General features: G+C 45.3%; 1 protein-coding gene across 2 annotated transcripts in view; it reads left to right on the top strand.

The window, feature by feature from the left end:
• Positions 1–12,618, top strand: part of N4BP1 (NEDD4 binding protein 1) — a 48,487-nt gene extending 35,869 nt beyond the window's left edge. The window contains exons 3-7 of one of the 2 annotated variants that reach the window (XM_082437600.1): positions 136–266; positions 1,840–1,936; positions 4,095–4,202; positions 5,900–6,007; positions 7,805–12,618. In XM_082437600.1, coding sequence (XP_082293726.1) covers positions 136–266; positions 1,840–1,936; positions 4,095–4,202; positions 5,900–6,007; positions 7,805–8,189 — 829 coding nt within the window. In that variant the 3' untranslated portion in view covers positions 8,190–12,618. The remainder of the gene's footprint in view (positions 1–135; positions 267–1,839; positions 1,937–4,094; positions 4,203–5,899; positions 6,008–7,804) is intronic. The other variant, XM_082437599.1, reaches the window with a different exon arrangement.
• Positions 12,619–12,893: the final 275 nt, after the last annotated feature.

Raw genomic sequence — 12,893 nt, 5'->3', positions numbered from 1 at the left:
CTTTGCAGAGCAGCAGACTATTAGAGGAAATTATTAAATTAAATAATTAATTATTAAATTAAAGTTATCATGGTGAAACCTAACATACTTTAAACATGCTTTAAACTGAAATAAATTTTACTTTTTCTCATATAGCCATGGTCTGAAAAAGTTCTTTTCTTGTCGTGGAATTGCGATTGCGGTTGAATATTTTTGGAAGCTTGGCAACAGAAACATCACTGTATTTGTCCCGCAGTGGAGAACAAGGCGTGATCCTAATGTCACAGGTGAGGCAAACTGATTTTTCCAGATTACTAATGAGGTATTTAATGAGTTGGCTTGTAATTGTAACACACACTACTTAGAATAGAGTCATGTGCCGCAGCTTTAAAAACAAAACTGTAAATTCGTAGCACCCAGTAAAAAAAAAATCAGTTGAAGAGTGTTACAGCATAAGAAATACTTGGGGGGAAGGATGGAAAGTTAAATAGCTGTTTATATAGAAAGTTATATTAGACTTCATTATATATCACAAAAATTTTCTTTGACTTTCTAAAAAGTTGATTAAATATGTCTTTCTAGTAAGCTGGGTTTCTTCCTCTTTAAACAGTATTTTTGAAAATGGCCATTTGATAAATTCGGAACCCTCAAAGAGAATGTCTTTTTAACAGTCTGTTTAATAGCTTAATATAAGTCATTTATGTTAATTGTATGGTACTGCGTGGCTCACCTGCAGGCCACACACAAAAGATTTGAACTTATTATAGATCCTTAAATATTCCAGAGAAGCTTAAAGTTTTTTTGTTTCTTGGGTCGTAATAGGAAAACCAGTGAAAGGGCTATGCCAGGCAGCTCAACACATCAGATTACCCGGAAATAAAAGGTAGATTGGGAGGAGGAAGCGTGAGAACAGGACTCACCCAACACATTTACAGCAGGAAGTAGAACTTAGTCACTGTTGAGGTGGAAATGGTAAAACCGCATTTCCCAAGTATCCCAGCTTGCCTCACTCAGGAGTGTGTTGGTCCTAACAGAAGGTACTTGATAAATGAGGCAGATCCACTCATTTCAGTTATTTTTTGCAGTAAGATCCCTGTAAGAGTCTTGTAAGCCTTATGTGCTGTGCATTTCTAGAATCATAAAGACACCATGTTTGGGCACTTCAGCTTAAGTCAGTGGTGAGTACCATTGTAGGGAATGTCAGTGTGGGGATCTTAGATTTTGAGCTTTTAGCTTCTTTTTTGCCCATTACTCGTTTGTGGCTTTGGCCCTCCTTTATCCTCTGTCACAACCCACTCCCTTGAAAATCAGTAAATATTTGTACAGATATCAGAGAGAGGTTAGATAGGATGCCAGCCAGAGGGAGACTTGACAAACTCTTGGAGTAGGGACCAAGCAGGCCTTTCTTGGGATCAGGACAGAGCAGTTTGTCTGCTTCTACTGCCGTCACTCTTCCTGTTCCCACCCCTGCCCTCCCTCCCAGGGACTCTTGCCCTTAACTCTCTTTGTCCTCTACTGCTTGTAATGTGGCTGTGAAAAAGTTCTTAATGGTAAGATCCATTAAATATAGGTTTATGGTTTACTCTTCTTAATTTAAGAAGCAAATGAGTTGAACAGTTTTAAGTTTAAAAAATAGCTAAAGTCAGTTTTTATGTTATATTTGTCTTAGTATATGTCTTGCTTGATTTTTTTTTTTTTTTTTCCTTCCCAGTAAGTTAGTAAAATTGAGTCTTCTTGAGTCAATAGAAAAAAGGTTTCCCACAACTCTCCAGGTGAAACATTTGGGAGTGCTTTCATTTATTTAAATATCTGGGAAGATAGCCTTTTTCTGAATGTGTATTCAACTTATTCCATGAACAGAACAGCACTTCTTAACCCAGCTCCAGGAGCTCGGAATATTATCTTTAACTCCTGCACGGATGGTCTTTGGAGAAAGAATTGCTTCTCATGATGACAGGTATGAAAGGCTGGTTCCCTTTCTAAAGCGGGTGTGGGGTGGGGAGGAGCCAACCGCCTGCTCCACCGGGCGGTGGGCGCACTTGACTCGGGTTTGAGAATTTTAACGTTTATGGTCATTAAGGTTATACATTCAGTGGTCTTTGCTGTATGGTTTAGGGAGATTACCAAAGAAGCTGTTGAGTTAGAATTTTTAATAAAACATGACTGAGAATCTATAAGTAAAAGCAGATATTGAGTTTGTAGTCTTTTTTGATACTTCCTGAAAGTAATGTTTGTCTTGTCTTAGTGTGGCAGCCTCACGAGTGGTTTTCAAACATTTCTCTGTCTCCTCCTGGTTATACTTGGCCAGTGACTTAGTCTGTCATTGTGATGCCTGAGCCTTCAGTATTTCTTCCACATAATAGAACATGGTCTCAGCTGCCCCTCGTGTTATAGGAATAAGCTGCATTTCTTAGGTTGTTACATTGCTCAGAGAGCAGGTGCTGAGATGACAAGTGTCTGAGAACCTAAACAGTGTCTGAGAACCTAAACAGTGGCTGCCTGTTTTTTCCTCTCCTGCCCTCACCCTCTTTCTTTCACTCTGGCCTCTAGCACTTAAGCCCCCTAGTGGCTTAGCCTCAGCGTTCTACCACAGTGCTCCCCCACATTGAAGACAGTGCTTAACTTGTAACCCAAGGTAGTGAGTGATGGTCAGATGGGTGAGAGATGAAAAGAGGGGCTTAGCAGGGGAAGGGAACTTGGGGTGACAGTGGACATTCAGCAGAACGTCCAAAGGGCCTTCTCACTGACAGCCCCTTACCCTTCACCAGGCTGGTATGAGAGACCAGATCTGATGGGGAGAGTCAGAGGTGGCATCAAGAAGAGTGTGGGAGGAGGCACCTTTGGGCCGGGGCGTAGGTGAGAAGGTACTGGGAGAGTGGGATGGAGGGCCCACCCTTGCTCCAGCTCTAAGATACTGGGTAGGGACCCTGGAGTGCTCAGGTGAAAAGGCAGGTTGGACCGCCAGGCTCGTCAAGAACCTTCAGATGCTCTAACGCTGCAGCTTCATTCTCACACCAGCAGAAACTGAGTGCATATGCAAGTGTGTAGGCTAGGCTTTTGCTTAATTTATATGGCTCTCTGGGTTTTTAGCAGTTGTGAGTATGTGTCCTGATTCACAGTACATGCACAGAAGCCCTTACTACCTATTTTTGTTAATACGTCTGGGCAGACATTACCACTTACAGTTCATGCCAGTTAGAAATAATTTAAGATACTTATTAATAAATCCAAAATGCTAAATCATATTTACTTACCAAGGTTTCCTAAGATTTCTGAAACTAATGAGGCTTGTTTTTTAATCTTCTTTTAAGTACTCACTACTATTAATAAAAGCAGTTGTTTGCACCTTTAATTCTAGTAGTGATTCTTATTTTATTGTTTCATTATCTTTGTCTACATTGCCTCAGGCAAATGCAGTCATCCTGACTAGGAGATAAAACTCATATTATCCTCACAAATCTCTCATTAAGAGGGCTTGAACATGAATAATCTCCAACAATGAAATAGAATTCTCCTTAATATTTAATTCTTAAACTTTTTGATTAACCATGTATCTTTTCATAATTTGCATTTGAGTGGATCTATAACTTGGACTAAACTGAATGGCAGTTCTGGACATCTCTTCTTAAGTCAGAGCAGAAAATGTGAATTTAGGCATTAAAAAAAAAATTGTGAGGCTGACTGTGTCAAGCAGCTCATCTTAGAACCAAAGTACCGTAGCTTAGCAACTAAAACCTAACAGTGATTTCACAGGCTTGTCAACTCTTACTCATTCTCTGCTCTAGTCCTCATGCATTATCTTATTACCACCCTTTATTGATAATACAACTTCTCTAGAAAGATGTATAAATTATGGTTGAGATTATTTTGAAAAAGAGTTAGATTGTATGAAAACCAGATCTTCATTTATAATTATTCTAGTAATTTCAGATGTTCAGTATTTCAGATTGATCTTCAGTTGACAAGGGCTTAACTTTTCTGCTTCCCAGCCTTGGTTAAATTCTTTGGTGATTTTCCTGTGAAGAGGAAATCCTTTTGTCTTCTTATAACACAACTTCTCTGAGCCAGGGATGCCTGCCTGCTTGCCCGTTTTAACCACTCTTATATTACCATAGGTTTCTACTACACTTAGCGGACAAAACTGGTGGCATAATTGTAACAAATGATAACTTCAGAGAATTTGTGACTGAGTCAGCCTCTTGGAGAGAAATAATTACAAAAAGGTAATATTTTCTTCTTTGTCTTTGGTCAGAGATGTCTTCTGTTGTTTATTATTTGTTTTGCGTCAACCTTGGAAGCAGTGTGGGGACCTAAAGTATCGTAAGACTACGGCCCAGTCCACAGGATGCTGGCCCTTCTCAGTAAGTGGGAGGACTCCGCACAGAGCAGTAGCTCCAGCAGGTGACGTGGGAGCTCGCGCTGGTGCCCACAGGCGTCTTCTGCAGATCAGCTTTCCCTGGCAGGAGGCGAGAGGCACGTCTTTGTGGCACAGTTAACTCTCTGTTAACTGTGATGGAGCAGCAATGGCCACCTAACTTCACCTTGCCCTGATGCCGAGGGATACTTGAGCAAGGCATTGGGCCTCCTGACTTTACTCAGTTATGAAATACGAAGGTTGGGGTTTAATGACAACTATGAGTTCATCAAGAGGGTAGGACCAAAATCAATATGCTGATTGGGTTTTCACTTTTGCGAGAGGAGAGAGTGTTTCTACTTTTTACTATCTGATGCTTTTCTTGAGCATTTTACCATCATTTTACCAAGTTTAGTCATCTGTATTGAAAACGTGTTGAATATCATCCAGAATAACCAAGTCAGGAGTTTGCAATCACTACTGTAAGTTTTTTGTTTGTAATGACACTCTGAATGTGTTCAGCTGCATTAAGATCAGTGAACACAAGCTTCCAGGACTTTCCATTAACAAGCATCGTCTGACAAGTTACTTAACAAAAAGCAGTAGTCTTATGGTAGTGCCAGGGATGAGTCATAAATGCCACAAATCTAAAGAACATAACTCAAGGCTGTGTATATCTAGTATGACTAGTATATAACTAGTGTAACTACATACTTACCTCTTTAGGGGTTTCACAGTTGCCCCTTGTCTGATATTTATATTTTGTTGAATCATTGGAGGATTTTAGAAAATGATTCCTTGGTTCATCATTTTAGAAAATGATGCCCAGGTGAAAGTTAATTACTATATGCATTTTTGACTGTTAAAAAACTGTTGTTGATAGCTGAACTCAGAATTGGTCTTTGACCTGGGTACAGTTAACAAGCCATTAATCTTCTAGTATGTGTTTCTGTTGGATCTGTGCCCTGGGCTCATTGTCAGTATTTATTGGACACTCATCTGTGTATGCATGGAAGGTTTAAATGCAGTCAAGACTCAGTCACACACCAACCCATTGCCTTCAGAATTCATAAAACAAGGCAGAAGTCCAAGCAGCAAACCAGTCATTTGGACTTTTTTCTTTTGTAAACATTTTTGTAGACTTGATAAATCATGCTCAACTGACCTTCAATATTCCTTCTTCATATACTGTTTCCCTTTTTTAAAAGAACATCAGTGGGTTTGCTTATGGACTCATTTATTCAAAAATTAAACCTTGGTTGAGCACCTGTTGTATTCTTAGCACCTGTTGTATCCTAAGACAGTCTTTCAGTCTTATTTTTCAAAGTTACATTGAAAGTCAGGAGAAGAAACTGCTTCCCAGGCCCAGATAAAAATCTGAAAGTCTTGCTAAGAAATGTGAGAGCCAATAGGGTAAAAGTTTCTTACTCTATTGTATTGACCAATATTTGTATCCAAAAGAGAAATTAAAATGGTTTAATTGGGATGTATTTGTTTTTTGCTTTAGGCAGTTAAGCAGTCTTTTAATTGTTTTCTCCAGCATTGTAATTGTTCTCCATGTTGTAGATTGCTCCAGTATACCTTTGTGGGGGACATATTTATGGTTCCTGATGATCCTCTGGGGAGAAGTGGACCTCGATTAGAAGAATTTCTTCGGAAGGAAGTCTTCCTTAGGTATTTCCTTTTCCAGATTGTCTTGCGTTTACAAGTTTGTTTCAGTTCTTTGTGCTTCAGCGCGAGTGCTCTCTCTCTCTAAAGATTAAAAATGGCGTTTTATTTTTTAAAATAGCCTTAGATTTAGTGCTGGTGAAACATATGTGGAATGTCTCCCAAAGACCAAATCTTCATTTGTGGTCCTTTTGGTTTTAATCCCAGCAGAGGATGGGGAGCCAAATTTCCTGTAGGTCTAAGAAGACAAAGCAGATTTTGCTAGTGGTCACTTATTAGTGAATGCTGCTTCGGTTCACTGTGTGTGTCTGAATATCTTTTTTAAGTTCATTTTCCCAAGTCATTTGCTTTGAATATTTTATGCTTATATTAATTTATTTACTATTCAGGAATCACTGCCTGGGGAAGTGTTACTTTCTACCTCACTTAATAGAGAAGCCAGTATTCTTTATTAAACCGAAATTGATTTGATAGCTTAGGTTTTCTTTGTTGTGGATTAGGGTTTTTTGTTTGTTTGTGTTTAAAGACATGTTGCTAGTGGTTGTTTCTGTTTCCAGAATTCTCAAGTAATGGACGCTGTTAACTAAAGTGTCCTGTGTGCCTAAGTGACAGATCATATTCCCCAGTGATAGACCTTTTCCCTTTTTTAAAGTAAAACAGGCTACATTTCTGTGTATTTCTCAGCAGATGTTTGCACAGGGATGCCATGGAGGTCTAAACTGAAAGGAATCAGACGCACAGCTCCCCCAGCTTTTTAAGACAGTGAGACGATAGCTGATCCTTTCCATTTATAACAGGACCCTCTGGGGGGACGGGTGGTTCACATAGAGCTGTCTTCTGCACACAAGACCAGCATGATTTCAGCTCCCAGGTCTTGTGAATCATTTCTCTTTTGAGCCTTTGGGATTCATTACACAGATGAGGACTTAGTTCCCAAAGGTCCTGCTTCTCTACCGACACCAAGAGAACGGCAGCCATTTTTAACACCTGTTGGATGTCCGTATGTCTCATTTTTCTTCCAGAAGTCTGAACTTGGAAATCCTCTGCTAGGCTTTAAGACCTGAGGCCTGTGTGCAAGCATCAAGGCCCATGGGTCAAACAGTGGAAGGAGAGTTCCGGCTCCTTCTACAGCCTCAGCAGCCTGGCAGCAGGGTCAGTCCTGCCTGCTCACCTAATGGCTCTTCACAAAAGTGTTAACTAATTGAATAAGAAGTTAGTAATAGCTCCCCCCACAGAGGGACTGAGCTTTTGAAGTTGGGAAAAGTGTTCAGTCAGCCCCATTTCTCAGCTGCAAGGCAGAGTCAAGTGGGAGGCTTTTTAACAGTACGGACGCTGTATACACACTCACGTGCATTCAAGTTGTGGGCACCAACGTCTCGCTCAGACTTGGGGGGCTGGGGAGGCAGCCTCTCTGCCCAAAGTGGGTTCCTTTTTCTCAGCCCCATCAACCAGGCTCCACAGAGAATCAGAACCTGCAGGAGAGTAGGGCCCTGTTTCCAGTTGTTTTGAAAGCTTCCAGGTGATCCTGGTACACCGTGGTTTAGAGCCAAGCAGCTGGATAGGGTCAGTCCTCACAGCAGCAGGCCAGGGAGGTGGAGTCGCTCATGAAGAGCTAGCGTTCCCTGTGATGACTGGTCGGGAATTGGTGTCACTGGCATCCCCACGGGCCCCTCTGTGGAGAGCTGCCATCCCTGCCTTGGCTGCAGTCTTCTATCTTGCCTGCAGAGGCCAGAGAGCAGCTCCTTGAGCCTTGATGTCAGCAGCAGATGTTTAGACAGATTTCTTGTTTATCTCATAACCCAGCTCACCAGGACTTGCTTCCATTCACAGAGATATGCAGCCCCTACTCAGTGCCCTGCCAAACATGGGCATGTTTGACCCCAGCTTCAGAGTCCCTGGCACCCAGGCAGCCAGCACCAGCCACCAGCCTCCAGCCCGGATTCAGGGCACCCCACCCAGCCACTGGCTTTCTCAGCAACCCCGCTTCCCACTTTTGCCAAACCTTCCCAACATCCAGCAGAATCTGCCCATGCCAACACAGAGATCTTCTGCAGAAACCAACGAGCTAAGGGAAGCCCTTCTGAAGATCTTCCCTGACTCAGAGCAAAGACTGAAAATCGACCAGATCTTGGCAGCTCATCCATACATGAAAGACCTGAACGCGCTTTCCGCCATGGTGTTGGACTGAAGGCCGTCGGGAACTGGGGCTCTGGGCTGAAGATGCACTCAAGCTAGTATCTGCACATGGCAGCAGGAAGTGACATAATGTGAAGAAGCCAATTTCCCAGTGGAAATGCTGTCGTAGTGTATAGAAAAAAAACAGATGTTTTGTGTATAAAAAAATCTGGGTTTTCAAAACCAGCTTTTTTCTATATATAAATTATGCTGCTATTACAGATTTAACATTTTCTGTAAAAGGAAAGTCTACATTTTCTGCCTGTTCAGAACTGTTTAATAGCAGTTACTCTTGAGTGTACTTAACATTTTTATGTTTTTTAAACTATTTTCCTTAATGCTGAAAATATTGACAAATGGATATGATTAGCCTTTCTAAATAAAAAAAAGAGTTGCTTTCTTAGGGAAAGCAAGACCTCTTATATTTTCTTGAGATGACTATGTCACATCCGCTAACGTGAAGTGTGTTCACCCCTCCCAGCCTCCTCTGCCCTCACCCCTGGAATTAGAGTCCCTAGGAGTTAATTTTGCTCCTCTGGGGTCTTTCATTGGAGCCATTTGTGAGAGTGAACAAGCGGTGCCACTAGATGGCACCTTGCGCCTAGCCGTTGTTAATGGCCAGGGCAAAGTTACACGCACAGAGCATCCAGGCCGGAAGAAACTCGAGAGCTCACGCAGTCCAGCCCTTCCTCCCCTCCCGCCCTGCAGAAGAGGGAACTGAGGGTCGGAGTGCCGTCTGTCTGGACGCGCCCAAGTCCACAGCCGTGGACCGGATTCCTCGTCCTGGGCGCGGACGCACTCAGCAGCCAGTCCCTGACTGACTCTAGAAGTCACGTGTTAGCTTCTGAAGATACTAGTGGGATGTGAGGAAGTTTAGTGAAGAGCCCCATCATTATAGTACTTTTGTGTCCGCAACCTTGGGAGACCCCCCCCCCATGTGAAGTTTGTGCAGCTTTGCCAAAAAAATGGTTTTCTATTCTCAAGAATGACCCAAGCCACTAAATAGCATTAGTAGCTTCTGTGGGGACCCAGAGCCCCATATTTATTTTTCCTGTGTTTGTCTCTCTAGTGTCCTCCTCAGCTGCCCTTCCTGTCTGTGAGTCTTTCTCAGAACTGATATCTTAGTATTGTGTTTTCAGTGTTGCCTAAATTCTGTGTCAGTGAAATTCTTTTTCTGGATAATTAATTCCTAACATCTTTATTGTTCTCTGGACCTTCAAAGGGCTTCGTATTTTACACCTGTTCTCTCTCTAGGCTGCTCATGGTCAGTTTCACGTCTGCCTTGTAGATCACATCTCTCCCGGTCCCCAGAAATAGCTGCCGAGGACTCGGTGCTGGTTTGTGCTTCATGGTGAAGGGACTTAGCTGGCCATGAGCAGACCTAGGTGTCTCCCCCCGATGCTCCCTCCAGGCGTGTCTGACCCCCGCATCCCTCGAGGGGTGAGTCCAGAGTCCTCCAGGTGGCCAAACTCGTACTTCAATCATGTTTTCTCTTGGATGCTTTTAAGATGCTTCCTACTGTGGAGCTGCTTGTCAGCAAGGGGGCAGGTTGCCCGAGTCACCCAGCTATGCACGTGGAGGTAGAAGACTCGAGGCAGGCCGGAAGGCGACATTAGTCCCAGCCCCTGTGCCTCACCTCCACAACTGGTGGTTTTTAAAACCAACAGCAGAGGTGTGAGGGCTGGGTCTTGCAGTGACTCTGACCTTTGGGGTCAGGGTTTTGTCCAGCAGCCTTGCCAATCCAGCACTTCTCCTGTTTCAGAGAAGGACCTAGAGGGCATACCTTGATTGCCAGGACTTAGCCACAGGTCTTCCTGGAAGGGGGCTGAGCCTCCACTGATGCCAGGTAGAGCTGGCTAGGCCTAAAGGTCAGGAGTTTTCTGGGCTCTAGAAGTGACTTGACCTTTGACCTATGAATTGTGTAAGCCTCTGTGGTCTTCGTATTGTTTCTGAGAGCTCTACCTGCCCCTTTCCACTTTCTCGGCTGCAGGAAGGAAGAACGTAGAAGACCAAGTGGGAGGAGTGTCAGAAAAGCATTACTTACTTACCTTGGTAAATGAAACAATTCATGGTTCTTTCTGAAATCTATCAAGTTCAGTTAAATTTAATATTTTAAAATTCAATTTTCAAACCATTATTAAAAAAAGTCACTACTTGTTCTCAGGCTCCTCTTAAGACTAGGCTCAGTGTTGATGCTATAAAATATTTCTTGATGGTCTACCTCCCATGGAAGAGTTCTAAACTACCTTGGGAGTGTCAGCGGCAGTGCTTCCTGTAACTCCTTGGGGCTGTAGGGGGCTGTCGTGTGCGGGGGCTCTGCATCCCGTATTCCGTGGCATTCCATGGAATGAATGAAGTAGGTGGCAGGGCAGAGGATGCCACCCTCATTCAGTAGACTGGTGTCTGATGCTCAGAGAGGTTGTCCAGGGTTAAAGAATAAGTAGGTGGTGATGCTGAGTGATTCCTGGGCCTGCATTCTTCCCCAGGCCCCAGGCTGCCGCCTCTGGGAGAAGAAAGACTGGTTTGACCTTTCTGTCAAGTAGCCGGTGTTTGAGACCCTGTAGGCTGCCAGCTAGTAAAACAGTAAGAAGGCCCCTCAGCCATTCTGGCAGGCGTAGCGGGCCGTGGCTGTGTCTCCAGGGCCTCTGTGGGCCTGTTGCAGTTTTGGTGTCGGTGAGAGGAGGGATGGTTTTGCTTTATCGCCCAGGCTCACTGTGGCACGTGTGGAATATGAGGCTCTGAGCGCACCCCGCCACCCCAGGTCCGTGCCCCGCCCCCCGGCACTGGGCCCCGGCGCCACCCCCTCTCAGGCCCAGCCTGCCTCCCACACACCTCTGAGACGCCGTGTCCTTTGGAGGTCCCTCCCCAGTTCCGCCTCCCCACCAGCCCTTCCATGTCCCCACCTGTCCTTCCGTCCGTCCGTCCATCTGTCCGTCCGCCCCTGGGCCCATCTCCTCTCATCTCCCCACGGTAGTTTGTTTGGTTAGTTACTCAGACTCCATTTCTGCATTATCTACCTCTCCATTAATTCCCCACGTACTCCTGGATCCTTGAGATTAAAATAACCTGATTTCCCTAAGGAACTCTGTTTGTTGCTACTTCCCCCCCCACCCTTGCCACTCTTCACTCCCCTGTCTGAAAACTGGGCCTCCACCCCACCACGTGGGAATAGTCTAGGAAAGTCATCGGAGACCACCCAATTGCCAAATTCAGAGGCCTTTTCCCAATCCTTAATCTCCGTGTCCGCATTCAGTGACCGTAGCATGACATCATTGACCTTATTTCCCTATTTTCTGAGATTTCCCTCACTCCTAAACAGTCTTCATTCCTCTTTCTTCTTTTACCTAAAGGCCAGTTCAACAGGTGGTTCTCAAACCTTGGACCAGCTATGGGACTCACGGCGGGGAGGGCAGCTATTAGTAAAAATGCAGATTGCCGGGCACTACCCCCAGAGATGTTTATGCAGTAGCTCTGGAGTAAAGCCTGGGAATCTGCAACTTCAGCAAGCTCCCTGGATGGTTCCCATGCAGGTGGCCCAGGGACCACATTTTGAGAAGCCCTCACCCTTAGGGGCCAGCACACTTCCCTGACTCCCACCGCCCCTCTTAGCAATGGCTTCCAGTCCCAGCTCCAGCCCTGCCCTTCACGAGTTCATTTCTAGCTCTACCTAGAAGCCCTGGGACATCCTCAGACCCACTGGCCCCCAGACCCTGGGCCTGCGTCTGTTCCCTGCTCTCCTTTCCCGCCCCCCCACCACAAGATCTCCTTGTCCACCCTTGTCCCTTTTTGGCCACTGCCCCCAGTCATGCTCTCATGGCCTCCCCGTGGGCGTCAGCCTCTGACAAGTTAGCCCATCTCTCAGCTTTCCCCTCTCCCTCCCAGACTCCACAACCGCTAGATTTATCTTCTAAGAACACATTTCTGCACACCCCTCTTCTTGTTCAGTGATCAGTGGCTCTCTTGACCAGAGCGTCAAGTTCAGACCTCCCTGAGCTTAGTATTCTTGGCTGTCCACCTCCCAGTTGTACCTGACTGCCCACTTTGTATAGCCCACCTGCCCACTCCCTGCAGCCACCCAATTTCCTCCGTTACCTGTGGGCTCCCACCTCTGAGTGCATCTCTTCTCTGCTAGAAATGCCCTTTCTCCCAAACGGCTTCCCCGCTCAAAGGCCCAGCCCTGCGTCCTCTGTACCCTCGCCTAAAGCTTCTGACAGAAGCAGCCTCATGGTGTTCTGTGACCCCATAGCACTTGTGTCTTGCTTTCGGCGCTTGCCACTCTGGCTGGTGTCACCGCAGCTGATTGTGTACCGTGTCTTACCTCCTTTTCTAGACTGTGAGCTCCTCGTGGGCAGGGCTGTCTGTGTTCACTCTCTGTATTTCCCACAGCGCCTAGCACAGTGCCTTGCACTTAATAGGTGCTGAATAAAGTCTGCTCAATTGAACTGGAGGATGGTGCCTTCTTGACGGCGGCATCTAGCAGCCAGCAAGGCCTTCGGAAATCAGATTCTCAGCAGTCACTCCCTGGAACCCACTACTCTCCATTCTCCCTTCACGTCAAGGCTCTAACACCACCTGGTCCAGGGATGGGCACCTGCCCCAGGCTGAGCCAAGCAGTGTGCTCTGACGTCCTGCCCACAGGTGGCCGGGACAGACACCTGGCCAAGCTAAGGCCAGTCAGGACCACTCCTTGGAATTGTCCCCTCTGGTGGTGGTGGGA

This window comes from Balaenoptera physalus (genome assembly GCF_965194825.1).
Source record: "Balaenoptera physalus genome assembly, chromosome: 19".
In the NCBI taxonomy this organism is placed as follows: domain Eukaryota; kingdom Metazoa; phylum Chordata; class Mammalia; order Artiodactyla; family Balaenopteridae; genus Balaenoptera; species Balaenoptera physalus.
The sequence above is the reverse complement of the archived record's forward strand: the minus strand, read 5'-3'. Positions and strand labels throughout refer to the sequence as shown.